At 31.8% G+C, this 24,655-nt stretch overlaps 1 protein-coding gene across 1 annotated transcript in view; it reads left to right on the forward strand.

Moving 5' to 3' along the window:
• The window catches only part of LOC148280766 (sodium- and chloride-dependent glycine transporter 1-like), a gene marked incomplete at its 5' end in the record, with an annotated part of 63,233 nt that overhangs the window by 32,383 nt on the left and 6,195 nt on the right, over positions 1–24,655 (forward strand). The window contains 5 exons of the mRNA XM_088227844.1: positions 884–1,073; positions 9,056–9,255; positions 19,630–19,761; positions 20,612–20,746; positions 23,558–23,713. Of these exons, the coding sequence (XP_088083970.1) occupies positions 884–1,073; positions 9,056–9,255; positions 19,630–19,761; positions 20,612–20,746; positions 23,558–23,713 (813 nt within the window). The remainder of the gene's footprint in view (positions 1–883; positions 1,074–9,055; positions 9,256–19,629; positions 19,762–20,611; positions 20,747–23,557; positions 23,714–24,655) is intronic.

Below are 24,655 nucleotides of genomic sequence, written 5' to 3' on the forward strand. Positions count from 1 at the left end.
ATGTCATAAATACGTATGGAATTGCATGAACAAATATCTAAAAATGGTTTCTTTTTAAAAAGTAAAGAAGTATGTAAAGATTACGCAATAAAGTAAAATAAAATATTTACATTTTTTTTATTGAAAATCCAACTTTTTAGATTTTTACAGACTACACGTTGTACCTTAATGATCCGTTATGCTCTTTTTTTGTAAAACAGGCATTCCATTGTGACCGGTGGAACCTTTGATTCCAGAATTTGACCAACTTTGAGTTGTAACTATGTCATCAAAATTCATGTAACAGTAAAACATCTTTTTTAAATAAGATAAATAATTATTTCATTATTCTGTTTTCAAGAAAAAGCTTATCATTCAATATGTTCTGTGTAATTTTTATTTGAATGAATGCGACTGGCGGGACACCAGAAAATCGTACTCTTCTACTTTTGTGCATTTGAAGACGAATTTATGCCAAACTGCTCGATATAATGGAGAGATTTTTTTGTGTGGTAACGCATTAAATATTGAACAAATAGGAAGTTTAGTGGTTTTTTTATTTGGCAATAGACTATCAAACTAAGCATTTAAAAAAAAAATTGTTTATCGTATTATCGGCGCTAGGATTTTTTTAAGGTTTGTATTTCTGAAATAACCCCGAGTGGGACGTCAGAGGTTCTCTTCCGCTTATTATCGATCCGTTCTGCCTATTTTTGTCGTCGTGACATCGTTCAAAGTAGTTTTTTTTATCAAAACGTTTTTTATTGTTTTTTTCGTACGTTTTCAGGAATCATTTTTATAATAATATTTGCGTTTCTTTTTCAGTTTGTCTTATTCACCAGGCAAGTCCGTAGTACATAATATTTGTAAAGACACATGTGTTGATATTCATTTTTAATTTCAGATTTTCTATTCATTCGGTGTTGGATGTGGTTCTTTGATAACACTTGCTTCCTACAATAACTTCAGGAACAATTGTCACTTCGACGCCATTGTCGTGTCTTTTGCGAATTTCGGAACATCAATATTTGCTGGCTTCGCCATATTTTCAGTGTTAGGATTCCAGGCACAATCGATGGGAATCTCTATTGATGGTAAATATGCTTCTTTTGTTAAAATTGTTTGTCTTTCCCTATAGGTAACCAATTGAACCGTACAGTAGTAATTTGATTTAATGAATATTTTTTGAGTTTTTTTTTATAATAAAAAAACAGTACATTTATTATACATTTTACAGATAAAAACCCATTGGATATTATTAATTGTATTATAAAAATGTTGTAAAATACAACGTTGGGAAACGTGTTTTTTTTATGTGTTTTCAAATATTTAAAAAAACGTATTTTTACTAATTATTTCAACACAGATGAGAAAACTTTTCAACCAAAGTAAATATAAGAAAAAAAATCTACAACTTTCAGTGATGAATAGGGCTGGGCACTACATTGGGATAACAAATACAGTTTAGTTCGACCATCAGTATAAAAAACCTTTGAAATCAATATTTCTTGTCCACTCTGCCGGGAATTATTGAACCCAGGACCTCAATGATGTTATAATACATCAAATAATTTATATTATTGATGTTTGATAAAATAACAAAATATTATTTTTGCAAAATAGCTCTTTACACTTCGGTGAATTTATTATTTTCATTAAAAATATAGATAATACGAGTAGCATCAAATTTCGAATTGCCTAGAATTGTCACTATATTGCTTAACTGTCATCGTTATAGAATGATCAGACATCAATTATAATATTAATTTGCCATACATAATGTATTTGCTTTACATAAAGTTTAAAATCTGGTATATATATTTGATTTAATTTTAATACAATAAATCGACGGTGGAAAGAAAAAAGTTACTAAGCGACATGTAGCAACTTTATAAGAGAGCTTAAGTCTTTTTTTAATTAATAAAAAATCTCGTATTTGAAAATTTTATTAACATTATGTAAGAATTACGTCAAAATAATAAATAGGTTCATATGAGATATTTTTATTAACGAAAAAAAAAGAAAAAACTGTAATTGGCTCTTCTGTAAAATTATATCTTTGAAATGACAAAATGTTTGCCTATCTAAGTGAAACCAGTTTTTTTATTAGAATCATATCAAAATAATAGCACGAGGTTTGGTCCGAAAATTCACGGAGTTGAAAGGTTGCCGGTACAAGTATACTTGACTAAATAGTGTGACTAATCATTAGCATATGTACCAAGTATTGACATGAATAAGTAAACAGTTTATAAGTTTCAACTTAATAGGTGAGGCAATCCGGAAGGCATATCGAGTATGGATAAAATTTAGATTCAAGCCGTCATTTAATTTCTCACTAAACTGAATAAATCAGAGCATATCATTTCGAAAGAGATATGTCAGCAGTATATGAAGACTCTTATCTTGGAATAACAACGATTTTGAGAAATGCAGTTTTTTAAGAGATGGCACAGAGTCAATTGAAAATGACTTCACCCCTGGACAGTCTTTTGAGGCGACTTCATCAAACTTTATTAAAAAAGTTGAAAGACGTGTATAAGTGGATATCCGCTTAAATAAAAAAGTACTAGCAGAAATATTAGAAGTACCATCTTTATTTATTTTGAGAACCAAACATCATCATCTTGGTATGTCCAGTGCAAGGTGGGTGCCGAGCTGCCGAGAGAGTTTATGCCCCGCGCCGCTTGAAAAGCAATATAGCATCGAGAATTCTAAGGACTTTTTAGACCTCTGCGAAGACAACAAGGAACATATTGTTGGAACATATTGTTACCGGAAATAAAATGTGAGTTTATGATTATGAACCTAAATTGAAGCAAAATTCCATACAGTGGCATAAAAAGAGCAGACAACCCTACAAGAAGTTCATGGTATCGCATTATAGAGGTACGAAAGCGGATTGATCATGAAGCTACCTAGCGCTAGATGGCATCACAAACACAGAAAATATTTATGTATTCCAAATTGCGGTCTGTCAAACGGCAGCTGTTAAAATGTCACCCAAATTCATAGTTTAGTTTATTTGTTGTAGTCGTTTGAAGTAAACAACTTATGGGTTTCTTGAAAAATGGAAAAAAGCGAATTTCATGCAGTGCTAAAAACGACAAAAAAGATTAAAAAAAAAGCTCGATAAACATTACGGTGAGTTTGTTCCGCCAGATTACGTGGTAATATATTGGATTGCTGAATTTAAACGCGGCCAATACCATTAACAAGAAAGGCAAAAGAGGTGGTTACTGAAGAAAATATCAAGAAAATCCTCGATATAGTTATGAATGATCGCCAAATGAAGTTGCGTGAGATTGTTGAAATGGTAAACATCTCATATAAACGTGTGTTCAACATTTTGAACATTTGATATGAAAAAGCTATCGGCAAGATGGGTGCCGCGTTTGCTCAGTGTCGAACAAAAACGAGTTCGAGAGACCACTTCACAGCAGTGTTTGGACATGATCAAGCGTAATCCTGTTGATTTTTGGCATCGATTATTAACTGTTAATGAAACGTGGATGCATCAATATACACATGAAACCAAAAATCAATGGAAACAATGGGTGGAAGCTGGTATAAGTGCTCCAAAGAAGGCAAAGGCAGTGAAATCAGCTGGCAAGGTTGTGACCACTGTATTTTGGGATGCACTCGGAATATTGCTCATCAATTATCTTTAAAAGGATTTACAATCACAGGAAAGTATTATCGTGCATTATTGGATCAATTGAATGATGCAATCAAGGAAAAACGACCACATTTAAAGAAGAAAAAAGTGCTCTTTCTTCAAAACAACGCACCGGTTTACACAGCATTAGATACGATGCTAAAATTACGTAAAATACACTTCGAATTGGTTGATCATCCACTTTATGGTCCAGATTTAGCTCCTAGTGACTTTTTCCTGTTTCCAAACTAGAAAAAATGGCTCGCAGGAAAAAGATTCAGCTCAAACGAAGAAGTGATTACCAAAACTAACACGTGTTTTGAGAGGTTCCCGAAATCGCATTATCAGATGGTATAAAAAAGTTGGAATATAGTCTTACTAAGTGTGTCAAAGTAAAAGAAGACTATGTTAAGAAATAAATGGTTTTCGAAAAAAAAAAAGTTTTTTTCCTACTTAGGTAGCTTCATTTTCAATCCGCCCTCGTATCTTATTGATTGACTAATAGAGGCGATGTCATCGACCTATCTTTTCCGTGGCCCATGGTTTCCACTTTATTATTCTGAGTGTCCTGCCCACTGCCATTTCAATTTCACTGCTCGATCCATGATATCCATGACTCTGGTTCGGCGCCTTATTTCTTCTTTTCTTACTCTGTCTCTTAGACATACACCGAGCATCCGTCTTTCCATGGTTTGTTAGACTTCTGGCTACTTTTTTGTGTTACAGACATGTCGTATCTGCTGAATTGTAAATTTTACAGGAGATTACTGTTATAATAAGAAATTAGCTTATTCGATCAGATTTTTTAATACCTTTTTTTTTACAAGAGAATATCTCATATTTGAGGAGCAGAACGACTTGTTGGTTAACTAAATATGTAAGGCTATCGAATAACTGTTGCAAAAAAAACGCGAAACGAAATTTTTCAGTTACGACTTTTAGGCTTAGCAGGGCAATATAATCCTGACCCAGTCTCGTCTGATAAATATTTATTCGCAAATTTACAAGTGATGAAGAAGTTAAATAAGAAATCAAGGCCTTTTTTCAAAAGAAATACAAATATTTTTTTTTAAGTACTTATATTTTTTTTAAACGAATAAATTTAATGATCTGAAAATTGCGTACGCATTAAGAAAGAATAAATCGAAAAGAAAAATATCACCACATTTCTTATTTATCTCTCTTCCTCTTAATTTCGTAAATTTTTGGACCTCATCATAAACCTAACTAGGAACAGAAAAACATAATAACATCTAATTATTGTTCAGTTTGTGTGTAATTGATTGTAAACAAATCATAATTATAACCAGTAAAGATGAAATAAAATATGAAATTTGGTGTAATAATAAGCAAAAACAATTTATTTTGGCAAAACCGTGAACCGCAAGCAGTCTCGTATATACTATACATGTGTTCAACTACAAACTATGATAAAAGTATGAGAACAACAACAGCTAACTGAGTAACGTATAATCCCTTTGGTGAAAATTCTTTGAAAACTTTATTAAAACTCATTGTTTCGAGTCTAGACAGTTGACGAGCCAATTTATTTACGTCATGTACAGTAAAAGCAACCTCAACTAAATTACTTTTAAAATACGAGTAACACACATTATACTAGTAACTTCAATCAAGCGACACACGAAATTATTTGACGGAAATTTTATTTTGTTAATTTCAAAAACATAATTTTTGTTTGAATTTTCAATATCACATAAATCTAACATACAACTTAAGTAATAATATGAAATTCACTGTGCTTAAGACTAAATTTTTTTTTTATGGCGAAATTTGTGGGTTTTGAAAAATTGTTTTTTGGGTTGACAACCAATCAGTATTAAATCACTGACTTTTCGATTTCATATCGACAATATTATTCGTACCCAAAAAACTGTAATAATTCGAGAAATTATGTTTTCTTAATATGTAAGTTAAAACAAGCTACGTTATTCGATTAAATTTGTAAAAAATATTAAAAAAAATATCAACTATATAGATAAGTTAGCGCAAAAATATATAGTCCGTGTCAAAGCAAACTTAATCGAATAACATAGCTTGTTTTTACTTACATATTTAAAAATATTATTTCTTGATTTTTTCAGTTCTGGGTGTGAAATAGAACCACGGACGAGTGTTTTCGACTCGTTGACTGCTCTAAGGTAAAAAACCCTGAAAAAGGAAACTCTGCTTGAGATTCTGGGTTCGATTCCCGGAAGTAATAAAACATTGTTTTTAAGTTTATTATTTTTATGTTTATTATTTTTAAAGTATTAATTTTAAATGGATAATGATGATGATGAATAGTACAATATAAATATTTTATTATTTCAGTCATCGTCATAATCATTCTCCTATTCTCACCCAGTATTGTAGCGTATCTTGATAACCAGTTACATGATGGTATGGTGATCCGTCGTACGCTGCAGGTGCCAATCCAGGAACAAAGATTGAAAATGTTCAACGAAAATTTAAAAAATACCTAGGCTATAAAAACAATAAAACGCTTTGTACTTACAGCCAATCTGCCAAACAAAATTGATTTTTTACCCTTGAAAATAGACGCAGTGTATCTAAATTATGTTATTTACATAAATTATTAAACAATAAAGTAGCTCTACCTGCCTCCAAAATTAATCTTAATGTCCCCTTTCACGTGACAAGAAATAAGTATTTATTCCATCTGCCAGTCTGTAGCACTAACTATGCACAACACTCTTTCTCCTATCGTTCTTGCTCTGATTATAATGTTTTTTTTTTCATCTATTGATATATTTTACATACCCCTTAATTTATTTAAAAATAAATTAAGACTTCTTATTTCTGGCTGCGATACAATCCCACTTACTATTTAATGATGCACCCTCCTGAACACTTACTCCCACACTAATACATATAAACACACATTTACACTTACAAATACACATAAACACATCCTTTTGTTGTAACACAATAGAATAATATGTATGATTTTTATTTAGAAACTTTGCTGGTCTGTCTTTAAACTGTATTTAAAAAAAATGTTATTAAATCACCGTCGACTATTTGTTTCTTTAAAATAAATAAATAAAAAAAATAAAAATAAATAATAAAAAAATAAATAAAAAAAAATAATAAAAAAAAAAATAAAAAAATAAAGAAAATAAAGAAAATAAATAAAATAAATAAAATAAATAAAATAAATAAAATAAATAAAATAAATAAAATAAATAAAATAAATAAAATAAATAAAATAAATAAAATAAATAACATAAATAAAATAAATGAAATAAATAAAATAAATAAAATTAATAAAATAAATAAAATAAAGAAAATAAACGAAATAAACGAAATAAACGAAATAAACGAAATAAACGAAATAAATGAAATAAATAAAATAAAGAAAATAAACGAAATAAACGAAATAAACGAAATAAACGAAATAAACGAAATAAATGAAATAAACGAAATAAACTAAATAAACGAAATAAACGAAATAAACGAAATAAACGAAATAAACGAAATAAATGAAATAAACGAAATAAATGAAATATATGAAATAAATGAAATAAATAAAATAAATAAAATAAATAAAATAAATAAAATAAATAAAATAAATAAAATAAATAAAATAAATAAAATAAATAAAATAAATAAAATAAATAAAATAAATAAAATAAATAAAATAAATAAAATAAATAAAATAAATAAAATAAATAAAATAAATAAAATAAATAAAATAAATAAAATAAATAAAATAAATAAAATAAATAAAATAAATAAAATAAATAAAATAAATAAAATAAATAAAATAAATAAAATAAATACACGTCACGTCCAACTTGCCAGAAATTGAACCCTGGACCTCAAGCACGGGAGGTGAACGTGCCAACCACGACACTACGAGGCAGACTTATTTCTGTTGGTTGGTTACAAACATCGCTAGTTTCCAAAATATAATTATGTTTTTAACAAGTCTCCCAACAATGATTTTGCTCAAAGAAAACATCAGATCGTCTTCCGAAACACGTGTATAGTTTATAGTATATACGCACAATATGGCGAGCTTTAGTAAACCAAACCATTTAGTATAGTTCTTCTTACACGCGGAGAGTTTCATTTTACTGGAGAAATAAATACATTCGCCATTCCGTATCACCAGAGTAATCTCATAACAATACCCATATCCCATTACAAAAGGCCTTTCTTCCCCTTAATCGTGTCGGGGTAGAGGAACGCGAAGAAAGGGATTATGATTGCGATTCGTCAGCCAGTATTTAACATTGTCATGAAATACTCAAATTTGCAAGGATTAATGGTCGAATTACTTATTTGGTTTTTGCGTCAACAAACTTTGTCAGTATGATTAATCAAGCGATTTAATCAAATTGTTGAACATCACAATGCTTTCTATTATTACATTCTATGGGTCACGAAATTTTATTCAGAATACCACATTTATTTTTACTTAACAATGTTTTGAGTTTGTCCAAATTTTTGTTGACAAGGACCGGATTCAACCTCTTAGAGAGCTGTTAATACTGACATATTACAACTGATATGAAGAATATTTTACAGATGGAAGATTTTTACTGTTTTTTATTGTGTAAGATGTAATAGTATAATACTTCCTTTTTCTGATATTTAAATGAAAAATTGTTAAAATAGGTAATCTTAAAGCACATTTACAGTCCATTCGAACGATTAATAACTCTGTGTTAATGTGTTAGTGTCTGTCAGTGAACGCATTGTGAATTTAGTATACAAGGGAAGCGATCACAAACGCCATATTCATCGGAATGTATTGAGACAGTGTTGTACGAGTACTTAACTTTTTTACTACCTCTATCTACCAAAGTGTTACAAAGTTTAGCTTTATCGACATACCGATACCCCCTTTTCAGGAAAATATGTCTATAATGAAAAAAAATAATTAAACAATTATATTTGTTTTTCAGTGACAACATTTTTTCAAAAAGTTGCAATTGCACCTTACGGCATATTGCTTATGTCACCTTAAACGTTAAATGATCTGACGCATGCGCTGTCACTATTTTGCATTTTTCAATCTTAACCGCTAAATGTATCACTTTTGTCCTAACTATTAAACCTTGCGCTTAAGTGTAAAATTAAAATTTATTCATTTTTCTTTCGTATTTTTAACATGATCCATTAATTGCTTTTTTTAAGTCTGTAACAGGCACACAGAGCACAACAAGAAAGGTGTTTTCTCGAGTTTTTACACCAGTTCGTGCATTTATTTGTAATGGGATTTAAAAAAAATAATTTGAGATTCGTATACCTTACTAGCCGCATAGAATTACCAGTTCAATGATCAGTATTGCTTGTGTTGGAATGATGCGAAGTGATGATTCTAATACCAGACCCTTAAATTTTCTTGTAAAATTGTGAAGCATATTGTAATAATGAAATGTTTGTTAGACGTGGCGTCCAGCGGCCCCGGCCTCGCCTTCGTGGCGTATCCAGAGGCCATCTTGCAGATGCCCATCCCTCAACTATGGGCCATCCTCTTCTTCTTCATGCTGTTCATCCTGGGCTTGGGAAGTCAGTTCGCGGGAATAGAGGCCATCAACACCGCTGTTATTGACAACTGGCCTCACCTCCGAAAACACAAATGGAAGGTATAATGAGATTCCCACGATTATTCATTCTAATAAAAAATGTATTTTTTTTATTTACCCTTTCAACTTATTGCTCAGAGTTTTTTTACTGTCTGATTTATGGTAAAATATTTTTTGATCGTCTTTGTAAGCTGGCGATAGAAATATAAAAACATTAAGAGATATTCAAAAATATTATAGAAATATATTAACATTTTCAGTATGTCCAAATTTTGATAGACGAAGACTGGATTTCACCCCCTAGGAATTTATAAAATTACCATATTACAACAGAGTTGGAGAACATTTTAGAAATAGGAATATAGGGTAAAAGCGTTTAAAGGGCTTATGTTTCAATTCAATTCATTTATTAAAAACAACATTACAAACTAAAATTCAGGACGTACATATTACGTTTAAAAAAATACATACAAGGAACTCTTGGCAAAATAAAAAGAGAATCCTGCTCCGGAAAATGCCTTCGGATACATGGAAAAGATCAACATCCAGAGCGATGTTGTTCAGCATAGCGATAGCCATTCCAACAGGCATAAATCATCGGCAGGTTAGTCCTGTATATTAGAATATAAATAATCTATACCGACGCTATCTTAAGTAATTATCAGGAACCAATGCTCATCATAAACTCAGAATTATCGACTGTACCACGCAAAAATCGATAAAAATGTGTAGTTAGATACAGCATACCCAGGAGAAACTCGGTTCGGTAGAGCCAATGATAATGATAATAACGATCTGTCGTTGGGTAGTTTGAGTGGTCATTTTACACACTAACGTTTTTTTTATTTATTTTTTTAAAATTTAACTTTTTTGTTTTTTTACATCAAACATAAGTGATAAAACAGAGTAAAAAAAAGCATAATTACACAGCAATTAAATACATATTAAACAACACACAAAAGCATGGCCTGTTTTTTTTTTTTTTTTCTTGGTTGTGTTGCATTGTTTTTCCCTTGCTTATTATTTATCAAGGTGATATATTTGTGCTGTTTTTAGTGTTAGTGCTTTGTGTATGATTTTACGTGTAAGTGTTTGTGTACTGTCAATTAGTTTACAATCACATCAAAAGCACTAACACAAATACATGTGTCGGCGCCCCCGAATGCGACTATACTTGTTTGTGTTATGTATTTTGTTATTTGTGTTCGTTTTTATGTGAGTCATTTTGCGTGTTTGTGTTTTGTGTACCTATAACCTCTGTTTTCATGGGCTAGTTTCGCTTTCCGACATTCGTCCAAGTGTTAAGGGAACCATGAGAAACCTTAACAGGAAAGGGAGGTATCTGTGGAGAAATTTTGATTAGTTTACATTTTAATATTGTTATTATCACAGATTGTTATGACAAGTATAGAGTGCCAGCCTCTTTACTTGTTCATGGGTCTTATTCTATCTATAATTACTTTAGCAAAGTTCACGAACATCCCGGAGAGTAACCTGTTTTGAAGTACCTGCGTAAAATCTTCAAATGGAACATTTAATCTGTTGCACTCTTTTTCGAAAGAGAATCGATCTATGGCAAACATGGGGCAGTGAAACAACAGATGATCTACGTTTTGCTCCGTCTGTGCGTTGCAAGGACAAGCCGGATTATCTTTCAATTTAAATCTGTGAAGATAAGAGAGTGTGGCTCCATGGCCCGTTAGAATTTGGGTTGACTCGAATGTTGGCGTGTTTGATTTTCTGAAGTTTTTGCACTCTTCTAGTGTCTTTAAAAAGTATTTGGTTCCAGAACCAGTGGTGCTGCTTTGGTATCGTTCTGGCCTGTTCGTGGGTATACAAAAAAAATTTCTTGAATTTTTGCTTCGATAATAAATAATGGACAACTATAATATTTTTGTGTAACATAGGAAAGAAAAAAAAAATATTCTGTAAAAAATAATATGGCATTCCTTTTTATAGTAATTAAAAAAGGAAATAAAAAATATTAAAAAAAACACAAAAATATTCCTTATTATTAAATAGCTACAAAATAAATCATAGAAAAAAAGAGTTCATATCTTTAGTTTGAATCCAGGATAGTGCATGTTTTTTAAAAGAAGGAAAATTTTGAAAGTTTGGAATCGATGAAATATTATCAGTAAAAAAATAATAAAAAATGTTTGGGCCTATAAAATATGCATGTCTCTGTGCGAGCCTCGTTTTACAATGTGGTATTTCTAACACACGATTCCTTCTTTGACTTGATCAAAATATAATAATAAACAAACATACATACTTAGTGACATCGTAAAACTAAACAGGTGTACTGTCTATAAGGAATCTTCTATATTTCATATAGATGAGATGAAAAATGTCTGCGCGACCGAAGAGAACAGAATTATAATTTATAATAATGACGTGTTGTAAAGAAAAAGTAGTTTTTCTTTGAGTTAATCCCAGGTACTGTCAAATTAATTGTAGTATGGAGTCTTGTTCTATTAAGTACAAGATATTCTAAAGAACTTGTAAGTAAAGGGCAGTCTACGACGTTGTTTACTAGTTTAAACATGAATAATTGATCTGCAATCACTCTTCTATTCTCCAGAGTTTGAATTGAATTTGGTGTACAATTAAATAAGTATTTTATTAAATCTATAAATTTCTTTTGTATCCTTTCAAGGTTGTTTATATATATTTTATATTGGGATATCATGATATAGTGTATGAGTTAATACGAATTTACTGCTATGGTATCGTATTTTAATTTAAAGAGAAAGGATTTTACGTCCTGATATAAAATTTTATAGAATATTCGAAATAATTGTTTTTAAGAATCACTGATCTGTTAACTTAAGCTGCGTTATTACGTAGGTACATAACGTTTGCAAAATTATCGAATTGAAGATATTTACGATATTTTTTAATAGCCGATAATATTTAAGCTTGTTTGTGATTGCGAAATTTATTGCGATCCCCTATTTATGTAGCCGTTTTAAACAATTACGCGATATCCAGAGGATTCAGAAAAATGTCCGCAATCAGCTCTTCCACTCGTGTTGGATATTAAGTACCGGTTTCGGGTGTCACTAAAACGGCTTATCTGCAAAGCTCGCGTTAATAACGCCCGCGCCCCTGGCCTCTATCCGTAATGTATCGGCGCGCTGTGGAGTGTGGAGCCCGTCCGCGCGTAGGAGGGGTGCGGAGGCCTCTGTAAATATCGTCGGGCGATATGTAAACACGCATCGGAAAATAAAGCATCAACCTGTCCCTAGCAATGGGGTTTTACACACCCCGCATATCAAAAGAAACATTTATGCACATTTTTTTTTCGATTTCAAGCACATTTTCAGTGGCATAAAAAAGTGTTGTATTTTCGTGTGAACCAGAGAGTGAGTGACGCTAATAAGTTTATTGTAAATGCGCGCGGTGCTAAATGGATCTATATAAGGGCAAACAACGCGTCACTCACCTTTCCAATCCACGACTAGCATCTTTGTTTTATTTGTGAACCTCCTACATTTTCGTGTGTGTAATATTCAATTGAACGTAGTTATGTAGAAAAAAACCGGTCCACAATATTGAAAAAAATAGATATTGTTGTTGTTAAATTCAAGAAGGTCAATTCTATGTTGCGCTTAAAACAGCCGGGTCGCTTTCATACAATAAACTGCAATAATCATTTTCTAGAAATGTCATAACAATTAAAGTCCCCTCATACATTTAGAGTTTGTACGAGGTTCCATTCAATATGAGATCTGGGTGTCATAAAAATCATTAAATTTGTCATATAAATAATTTTTTTTTTGTATTAAAAAACAAACGAATGCATGCATTATTTATCATTTGTCAAAGTAAAATGATTCCAACTGTTGAGTAAATTTGACTGTTCACTCTATCCACAAACGTGCTATTATCTTCTGTTAAAATTAATTAAACGTAGTTATTTTCTGGATAACTACGTTTAATTAAAAGTAACATTAAGGCTAGCGCCACACTCCACACTACGAGTACTTATTCCGTGGCGGATTATCAGTCAATTAACGAGAAATATTATACACCTTACATAAGTACATACGACGCGGACTGTCCGCCAAATGTGGCGCGTCCCATTAGAAATATGCAACGTAGCTTTGCTGATTAAACGCTGACGGAAGATCCGCGCGGAAAATGGAACAGACGCCGAAGGCGAGCGGTCCGCCCGGGTCTGTTGAAGGGACGACCGATCACCCGTGTAGTGTGCCCCATAGTAGTAGGTCGATGCAATAAATTTCTTCGCGTTCCGCCGCGGAAGATCTGCGACGGAATTTTCCCGAATGTGGCGCCAGCCTTAATTTAACTAAGCCATTCATTTCTTCCTTGAGGTTAAAATCAAGTATTCTAATATTGCATACACTTATATTACTATTATTTTGTTTTTTATTTTATTTTAATAATGAAAAAAAAAACAAAAATTATAAAAACATGGCATGAGAATAAAAAACATGTAGTGCATATATCCAGTTACAGTTTTTCACAAATGTAAATACAATAGTAGAACATGTTGAACACTAAGGAGATTTATTTTTATTTGTATTATTAATATTAAGTATTATTTATTTTTAAGGTCTGTTTTTCTTTTTTGGTCTGTTTAAGCACTTAAACAGACCAAAAGTCCCAATAGTAGTAAATAATATTATAAAGCGCCCAGGCTTGAATAAAACCACAATTGTATTGATCTCACCGGAATCGGACCCGGATTCCTCTTTGCATCAGGAATCTTAGCCATTGTATCACGTGGGTCACCATTGTTAATGAGGATGTTTAGTCAAATCTTTTTGTTTGTTTGTTAGTTTAACTATGCGAATTTTATTTTTCCGTAATTATTTTTTTTGTTTTTATTTATTAATTTTTCAATCGCGGCCAAAAATTTTATAATCTTTTTATTTATGAGGTAGAGTGTTGCGTGTATGACGTATGACGCATTCTTATTGATATCTCGACATTTAACAAGGTTGGCATTTTCTTTTCTGTTTAATTTTGTACGTGTTTCATCGCATCGCGTAATCAGGAAGCACTAAACTATCTCGTTGGGAAAATATAAATGATTTATATTGAAGCAAAATACTGATAACACGGTATAGGTGAAACACTTTTTTACTTGAAAGGGTAAAAAAAATATTATATTAATAAATTTCGTACAGTACATAGTTGTTTTCAATACAATTAATATGTCTTGAAATACGAAATCAAAATACATTTTGTATTTTCAAAATACAAACATAGTTATAATACATACATAGAAAATACGCATTGGTCAAATATATCTTATTTGAATATTATCATTATTTTTTAATGCACTCAAAATTGCTTTAATAGTATTCCTCACTAGGATAACTAGTTATAAAGAGGACTGCACACTGTTTTTTCAGACGTAGGTAGTTGAAATTTTATCTTAAATCATTTTGGATAACAAAAACAGCATGAAATGAATAAATTTATAGTATTTTTTTCGTTTATACTATCAGCAGTCAAACAATTACAAAAAGTGGTGTTATGATAGATAAAGTAGTTTTATAAAAAACACGTTAAAATGATATCCTCGAAAATGTAAACGCTTTTACGTTCATGTCGGGTGAAGTGAAATGATTGTGGTCATTTTAGGGTTAGCAACGGATGTTAACTCTCGTTTTCAGAGAGTTAAGATTTTATTGCTCCATTGGATGTTAAAGGCCGACATGGGTTTTTGTCCAATCACAACCATTGAACAAAGTACAAACACATGTTTGGAACTCTGGAAGTGCCATCAAATAACTCATGTACCCCAGTTACAAATTTTATGATTATTGTCAATTTAATTCTCAGCAAAAAATACATTTCAAATATGAAATAATGTAGCATAATACATACTTGAAGCAATTCATATATCGTGGGCATACAAGAGAAATTGACCAAGTGGAAAAATCAATAATGTTCAGAAGAGCCATTTTAGTGTTTTTCCAGAGTTCAATTGCTTCTGAAAGATCAGATTTTTCAAGTAGGTGGTTGGTAATTTTACATTATATGTACGGTATTTTCAACTTTAATGTAAAGTATAAACGCATTTAAAAAACATTATCACTTTTACATAAATAAAAAAATAAAAAAACTTACTCAATTTTACCTGTGAAATTTGTCATGAAATTTTGCAGATACTCATTTTTGTTTCGTTCACTGTGGGAGGTAGTATTTTATTTTATAAATATAAATTATGTTTTCGGGATTTTTTATTTCAATAATCCATTAATTATATATTGTTAAATAAACAAAAAAATACAAAATAAATGAAAAAGAACAAATGATTAAGAAGTGTTACGTATAAATCTAAAGAATAAATTTTATTAATGAACTTTTTATAAAAAAAATCGTATCTGTCAAATACAAAACGTATACTAACTTACTAACTATTAACTAATCTAACTCTAACTAACTCTTAACTGGTGACATCACCTACAAGTAAAATTGACTTACTGTTACTTGGTCAATTCTTTGGATCTTAAATTTACTAATAAAAGTGACTATGTCTGTTGGTCAGTTTAACTAGTCAAAAAAATCTGTGAACTTCTATCAAATGGTCACATATTTTACAATTTTTTTTTTTTGGAGTGTCGAATCGACTTGGCATCTTTACCAGTCAAGCATTATGCTAATACGATGTCAAAAAGTCAATAATCTCAATTTCGTCATTTTTGCAAATGGTCACTTGTACTTGTATAACCACGATATCAATATATTTTTTAATCAATTAACGAATTTTCAAGAAAACCAAAATGACAGAACGATATTAAATATTAAACACCAACCTAGTAAGAAAACCCCAAATAATCTGAAGGCCAAAGCAACTCTTGTGTTCTGCCGGTGGCAACATACGGTCTTGAAACGAGGTCACTCCCTGCTAGAAGTGTTCACAAAATTAAGAGCACTCAGCGGTCTATGGAAAGACAAATGTTGGGCGTCTCCTTAAGAGACCGAATAAGGAATGAGGAGATAAGACGCCGCACAAAGGTGACCGATATCGCAGAAAGAATGGGAAGGCAAAAATGTCAGTGGGCGGGTCATGTGGCGAGACAAGAAGTCGATAGGTGGACCCCCAGAATACTAAACTGGAGACCCTACACAAGTAAAAGAAAAGTAGGGAGACCACCGAGGAGATGGACTGACGACGTCGTCGAACTCGTGGGCCATGGATGGAAACAGAGTGTCCAGGACAGAAGAACATGGAAAAATTTGCATGAGGCCTATATCCAGCAGTAAAGAGAAACGGGCTGATAAGAAGAAGAAGAAGAACCTAGTAATGAAGAACACCAGTCTGACAAAATTGGTCACGAAGTGCACCCGGTCGCTTGTGAAAATAGTACATAGAAGTGGAATAAAACTATTTTTATTCTATATAACATACTTAAAAAAAAAAAAAAACAATTTATATCATTTCGTCATTTGAATTTGAACAAAAAGATTTCTAACTTTTTACTAAGCTCTTTATTGTACCATTTTTAATACAATTTACAAGTTTTAAGCAAATATTTTTTTTCATACTTACGCACCCACCCATACACACGCACCCTCTCCCTCATTCATTCCCACACATTCACATACACATGAATACAAACGTCACACAAATACAATTACTTAACTTCTTTTCTTATATATTATGTGTCATATTTACAGTGGATTTTTTTAATTGGCTTTAGTATTGTTAAGATTTTTCTAATTATTTTGTTTATGTAATAGCTGTAAAAATCCCAAATAAAATATAATAAAAATGCAGTTCCACCAAGAAATTCATGTCAGTAGAAACACTCAATCGACTAAAGAGCTGTTTAACCAGCGTGACCGGCTTAACTTTTTAACCCACCGGGCGCAGCGTTGCAAATGAGGAAGTTCAATTTTAAAAAAAATAAAAATTATTACCTATTAATATAATTCATTCATTCATTGATAACTATTAAACTAAGCAAAAAAAACGTTTTGTTTTGTATATTTTAAATTACTTTGCGTGTGAAGTCTCAAGTTCTCTTCCGCTTCCTCTCAGTCAGTTCTGCCGATCGGTTCGTTGACTTACAGTGAAGCGAAAATCTTTCTCAACTCTCTTACTTACGGTTGATTCATAAGAACTAGTAACGTCGTTCAAAGTACATAGTTCGTTATTATTGAAATTTTATTAATATTTTTTTTCATACATTTTTAAGAAACGTTGAAGTACAATTTAGTGCTCTAACCGCGCGTAAGAAATATTTTTTTGTACCGAATTTCTCGTAAGGTTGAACATTCTCATCGCACTTAATAAATTAATACCTCGGCAACTACTATGACTTTTACCACATAATCTTCAAGTAAACCTTAACACATAAGTAAAAAAACAAAAATCACATATTCAGGTATATAAGATGATTTTAAATATAAAAAAACAGGATCTTCGAAAATGACAAAATATCGAGTACCCCGAGAAAAAAAATACATCTAAAACATTTATCTGAGAAAAAGATATGTAATCTAATTAGATCACTAAGCAAGACCCACACATACTTTTAATAAGATGAAAAGAGCAAGTGATTATCAGGCGATCATTTCCTAACCTCAGATTACCTAAGGTTTACCTTAGGTAACTTCAAGTTACCAGACACACAGCATGTTAAAGGTTTAAAAAACCAGACGATAAAATGTGACAGATCTTTTTATTAATATTTTATTAGGTAAACCAACAGCATGTACAAATTATATTGATAGTTTCATTGTTTATTAGTGTAGAACATCCACGCACACGCCAAAAAAATGTTTACAGTTAAAACAAGAAATAAAACAGAATAGAAAGTTTGAAAAATACTTGAAATGAAAAATAAAATTGGATATATTTTATAAATATATATATATATATATATATATATATGCAAGCATAAGGCATTGCATCGGTAAACCAAAAGCAGCATAGTTTACGCAAAGGTGAGGTGATCTCTGAAGTGAGAGTCTTACGCTTCGGCGCCAGTCCACGAACAATGAAATATTGCAGTGTAGAACCATCTTTAAAGTCAATATTTCACGTCCACCCCATCAGGAATCGATACCTTCACATAACAGGATGATCGATGTATGCTGCGTTAAGAAGAAACGCGGTCTGATACAAACGTAATCCCGTATTTTCTCCCTGGACTATGGCACTAGAGTAGTGTTTTTTTTTACACACAATCTATATTTATTTATCGTTGGCGTCTCCGATCACTGGACTACGCAGTTTTTATCAGGTCATGGTAAATTTACTGACAAATTATTTGTTTTTAATATTGTTGATTCCCTTTCGTGCTGCCGCGGATATTCTAATCAATTTTTTGCACACATCCTGTGGTCTTGTCTCTTTCCTCCTCTCTATGATTACTGAATGAAATTTTTTGCTACTATTCGTGGCCCTGTTATAGGTCCTGTTAGATATACAGATCTAGTGGCTTCCAAAAAGATTTTCAAAGCTTTAAAAAAAATTGTAATCATTTCGGTAAATTCATGTCCAAACAATTTAATCTTAGTCAGTTAGTTCACTTCCCTTTATGTGCGGTATGTGGTAAACAAACTGTATCATTTGTATCTCCTAATCGCTATAAATAGTAAATTATGGAAACTAAGACCATTCAAAAACCATTCTTCAAAAAATAAAAGCGTTTAGTTTTGAATGTCGTCTTCGGATGTACCGTAATGTTTTAACAATAAAATTAATGTTTTCAAAAACGCAAAAGGTACTGATACAGAAAATTTAATTTTTATACTTTTTATGAAAAAAAAAACAAAACAACATACGGAAATACGAGACTTCGATTTGGTCGATTTTAGTTATGCATAATCGGTCCGACTTGCATCTTGCCCACCACATACCGCATACCGCATCTGAAGACGTAAGTCTCCTGGGCGGTGCCCACATACACGGAAAAATTGCTCGTTGCCCAAGAAAAAAAGCTGCCTAAAACAGCTCTCTGGTCCGAGCTGCAGTTGTTTTTTTCGCTCAGTACCGGGGAGACATCTGCGAGAGTGACAAAAAACCACGTTGAAATACTTTTGTTATTTCGCTCTTTAATTGCACATCCTCTTAAGTGTACCAATGCAGAGTCCTCTGCACCATCAGGTGCGGAGAAAGGTATAATGATGATGATGTTGATGATGAATCTCGAAACAATGGACTGTCACCTTAATTTAATGTACTTAATTTACCATGTAATGTTGTCTTTTTTGTAACGAATTTTTAGTAACGAATACAGCAGGCGTATTCTGCCGCAATTTCGTTTCGTCAGTTCGTTCATTCGTCATAATATCCATCCGACTATAATTCAATCAATATCGTATTTCGATTTCGTTCCCTCTCATACGATAAGAATAAATTTACGAAACGAATTAGTTGTAGAATAAAGCCACTGAATATTTACTATGTTTATGTTGTAATGATTGATTGATTGATTGAAGGTTACATTAGGGACGTGCTTTGTGTGCTTCATATGTGGCCTGCCCATGTGCTTCAGCGGAGGGGTCTATCTCTTCACCCTCCTCGAGTGGAACACTGCCTCGTGGGCTATCCTACTTATCGGAGTTGCGGAGGTACTTTTTTTATAGTTAAGAATCCACATTTGAATTTAATGTGCTGGGTTATTGTTATTAATTAATATTGTTTAACATAAGTTGTATCCGTTTTTTTCCAAATGAAGAGAACGAGACGACACAAAAAAAAACATACAAGACGTTAGCCAATATTGTATTTTCCTTAATTATTTTAGAACAAATTGGTCCATAATTCCTAGCATCCTCACCGTTCGCTTTATTCACTCGATTAAACAGGAACAGAAAGAGATGTCGAAAATGCTCATTTTCGTCGTCTTGACATTCCATTTTGACTTGTCATCAAATAAAATAATAAATCTAACGCGAAAGCAAAAAAAATATCTGGTAGAGCAGAAGATTTTTATTACTTTATTTTAAGTTTGGTGCTCATTTTTAAATTTGGAAAAAATAAGGAAAATTTATTTCAAATACATTTGATGGGGCAATTCCATATAGATTTAACCAGTTTTTCCACATTCTATTCTTCATATAATTAATTCGTTCTTCTTTAGTTCTATCTTTGAAGTCTGTTTCACTTGTGTATTTAATATTTTGTTTAATTTTATTTCTTGTGCTATTTTAATCTCATAATCAAAATAGAATTATGTAAACTGTTAGCATTGTTTCTATTACAAGCTATGAATTATTGATAAAAACGCTCTTGTGTTCGTATTATCTTGTGTATTCATTCTTGTGCATTCTACAAATTACACGAAAAAAACGGTTTTCTCGTTCCACGAGAGTGGTTCAGAATAGCATCCCTGAATGAGATGAAAATTATGATAAAACAACGGTTTTATTAATTATGGTTATAATTTTTCCTTTAATGATTAATTTTATTGATTTGCAGTGTGGAGTAGTGGCGTGGTGTTATGGTGCCACGAGGGCCTTGTCAGACTTGGAGTTTATGGGAATGAAATTGAATAAGATATTTTGGGGTTACTGGTGGGTTACCTGGACCGTCGTATCTCCTCTTGTCAGCTTGGTGAGTAGCGAAATTTAAGACGTTATTATTTACAGCTAAAAATTTAACGATATATCCAGTAATGTTGCTTTATTTACTTACTTTATGATAAGTTTAATCTGCATCTTAAACTAAATGCTGCAATATTAGGGATTAATAATATATAATGTGCTCCGTAAAATACGAGATAACTTTGAGTAAGGTATATTTATTGTAATAACCAATACAGCGTTACACTAGTTAGTATATTTATGTAGTATTGTAAATTTACAAACTTAATGAATAAATACAAATAAATATATAATTAAACCTTAAATAATAATTATAAAAATGAAAGTTGAAATTACGTTGTGTTAAATTTAACAAATAGGTGGGAAAATAATAATCTTTCCAAATTTGCTAATTAATCTATCAACTGAAAAATACTATATTTGAAAAGATAAACGATTTGACATATTTTTACAACTTTCATTGTGTAATGACAGACTGTAAGCCGGATTAAATAAAACTATTAAAATTGCGAATTTAAATGAGGAAGAAAAATCTTGTGATTGAAAAAACGTGAGAACAAAATACTGTATTTTTTAAAATACACCACAACAAGCTTGATAGCCCAATTACAGTGGCGTATAACACGACAGAATACCCATGCTTGAGAAAAATTACGTTTAATTTTTATTTTCTCACTGGGGAACGAATCTGGAATCTTCCATACGTGAATCAAGCGACTTTGCTATAACACAACGGATGCCATTATTTATATTAGAGTTCAATTTTTTTTATTCATGCGCGGAAGGTTTAAGATTGGATTCCCAGTGAGAAAACAAAAATTAAATGCGAATTTTCAATAATTTCTAACCTTTTTTTAATTATCATTACGTTTGCATCTTGAATCATTATGTAAAAATAAAATTATTTCAGCGTGCATGCATGTAATGTATTCTAAAATAAAATGAAAAAGTTAACTCTTAAAACATTGGTTATTTCACATAAAAGTTCATTCCTTTGTAGGCGGTAAAAAACGGAATATTCTAAAGTTCAGACATTTAAAAAAAAAACATGGAGACGTTTATTTTTTTATTTGATTGTTAAGTATTTACAATTTTTTTACAGCAATTTACATGTGATTGTTTAAACAATAGGTTAATTGAGTAGTAAAAGTATAAATACATATTTTTTTGGTTTTGCTGGTTACTCATCTAAACTGCTTAGCTAGGGATAGCTTCCCCGTTCCAAGACAGTAAATATATATTTTTAAAGTTGTTTTTTGTCATAAATATTATTTACTTATTTAATATATTTTATCCATTTTGATAGTTTTACAAACGTAAGACATAATACACATACAATTATTTCTAAATATGATACACGTATATACAGTATTATTACTAGAGCACACATAAAAATATGTTTATGTGTGTCCTACTTCCAGATTTAAAAGTAAATAATAAATATACCAGTAATACCTAAATTATTACCAGTAAAACTAGAAATCGACTTACATCCTTTTACATCGGACAACAATTTCTCTGACTCTCCCCGACCAATACAGATTAAAAATGCAGCTAACACCTTCCTCAGTCTGGCAATCCTACCACACTTCCATGAATGTGGAATAAGGTTATACCTGTATATCCTTGGGCCTATATAGTATTGCTGTCTTTGAGCCAAAAAGAATTAACTCCTCTCTGTAGAATCAGATCCGTATTGGAGTGTCTAGTATTATGACTATGGCAAATCGTAGCGTATTTTTCCCTGTTGAGATGCGTGACCGCAGCTGACCCCAATATATACTGTTGACAGATATCCAGCACTCGAAATTCTTCGAAGAACGAATCACTATTTAATAATTAATTTTCTGTAGTTTATAAAAAAAACGTTTAATTTCGCCCTGTTATACCAAAATAAAGTTTCAAAAAAATAAAAAATCACTGTCAATAACCGACTGAATCTGTTTCACACAAATACCGGCCACAGAACAGCGTCCCTGCCTTCCTTGTTATGAGTTTCGTGCTCTTTCTTCATTCATATTTATTGCTGTTATGACGTCACAAGGATAAATAATTTGTGTATCCAAATCCAGCATAGTCGAACAAATTTTACTTTCAAAATCCGGTGTAAAAACGTTTTTTAAAGATTGAAAAAAATACAACTTCATAACTTAAAAAAAATAAGACAGATATATAAAATCTAGTGTCGTATGTAGACTAGTGTGACATTACAGACACATAAGAGTAAAAGCAAATAAGCTATAAGCATTTACAGGGCTTATGACCCGTCATCAGCAGGTTAATTTTTAATTTTTTCCATTATAAACAATGATTAATAATAAAAACAATGTGTAACCCGTGCCGAGGACAATTAAAAAAAACCTTTTTTTTATATGTTAGAATATACAAAATAGACTTAATGTACAGAGAAATTTTGTGACCTTTATATTTAAGAGGCCACTTTACACACTGTGTAACATTTACCATTCTGCTTTTGTTTTAACTTCCACATTTTTTCAACTGTTCCATCTATCGACTTTTGTAAAGTAAAACAGCTGAAACCTTTATCATGTGGGTGAGATTCATCTGACTTAACCAATTCACCTGCTAGGCAACGCCTGAAAACAATTTTCCCATTTTTATACTTCTTATTATACCAGTAAGTTATTTAACAATTACTTGAGCATGTTTAAATGTTAGCAGACAGGCTGGAATTCCTCCATAGAGAAATAATTCCCTAGGGAGGAAATCCAGCCTGTCTGCAAACATTTGGACACGCTCAAAACCTTATTCAGCTATATGTATGCGAATAATATAAGTAATTGATGTGTTGTGTGTTTAGTGTGTGTTCGTGTTCATAATGGCCACGTGGACCCCCGCGAGCGTGGGCGAGTACATATTCCCGCCCTTCGCGGATGCGTTCGGCTGGCTGATCGGCCTCTCCACGCTCGTGCCTATGATCGGCGGCTTCCTATGGATCTACTTTAAAAAGGGCATCGTGAGTATACTATTTTACTATCGCATTTTGGGCAAGGCTCTCGAGACGAAGATTTTGCCGTCAGTCGATAAAAATCCTCGCGCACGCCGGGGACACTCTCTCTCTCTGGCATGAAGCTGCACAGTCAATACATTTTAATAAATTAATGTATACATTAAAATTAAAATTACTAAAGCTAAAAAAAGCACCTAACAAGACTCATGACAAGGCTTTACAGCTTTATCTGACGGACAATTTGTAGATTTTTTAAATATCGTAGTAATCTTTTTTTGCCATTTAAACATTTTTTAAATTTATACATGTGCGAAACTATTTCAAGTATGTTTAAATTTTATATCAAAATATTTTGTTTACACTATAATTCCTGTGGATTCTGCTAAATAGCGATCATTCCAGAGCTGTAGCATTCTGCTTCTTATTTTTCTCTTAGCAAAACTTATTGGAAAGTCAGCAAAATCAGGAACTGTTTTTTTTGAAGTTGCTTCCCGAGCCTTTTCGTCAGCTCTTTCATTGCCAATGATTCCGCAATGTCCTTGAATCCAGCCAATGTACACATTTTGCGATGGTATTTTTAATATCTGGATATCAGTTCGTATACCCATGACCATTAGGTTCACCGAATTACGATCCGCAATCGCGTGAATACATGATTTACAGTCTGTCAAAATCGTCATATGTTTCCATCTATTAGGCGGTTTTTTTAAAACGTAAACTATAGATTCTCTATTAGCGTATATTTTAGCTTAAAATACTGAGCAACAGTGGTTGAGTTTAAACTTCCTGGCAGGCAGTTCTCTTACGCCATCGTAGGGTTTGTACCCTAGTATTTGTATGCTGCGCCTATTTTGCCATTTAAAAGACTGCCATCAGTGAAGATCCTCAATTCTTTCAACTGAATCCATAGTCTATCTGGAATTGCTCCGCAGGATGAGGAAGGGAGAA

Source organism: Micrasema longulum, unplaced genomic scaffold (assembly GCF_059751315.1).
Source record: "Micrasema longulum isolate JH-2025_06_02 unplaced genomic scaffold, ASM5975131v1 h1tg000544l, whole genome shotgun sequence".
Classification (NCBI taxonomy): Eukaryota; Metazoa; Arthropoda; class Insecta; order Trichoptera; family Brachycentridae; genus Micrasema; species Micrasema longulum.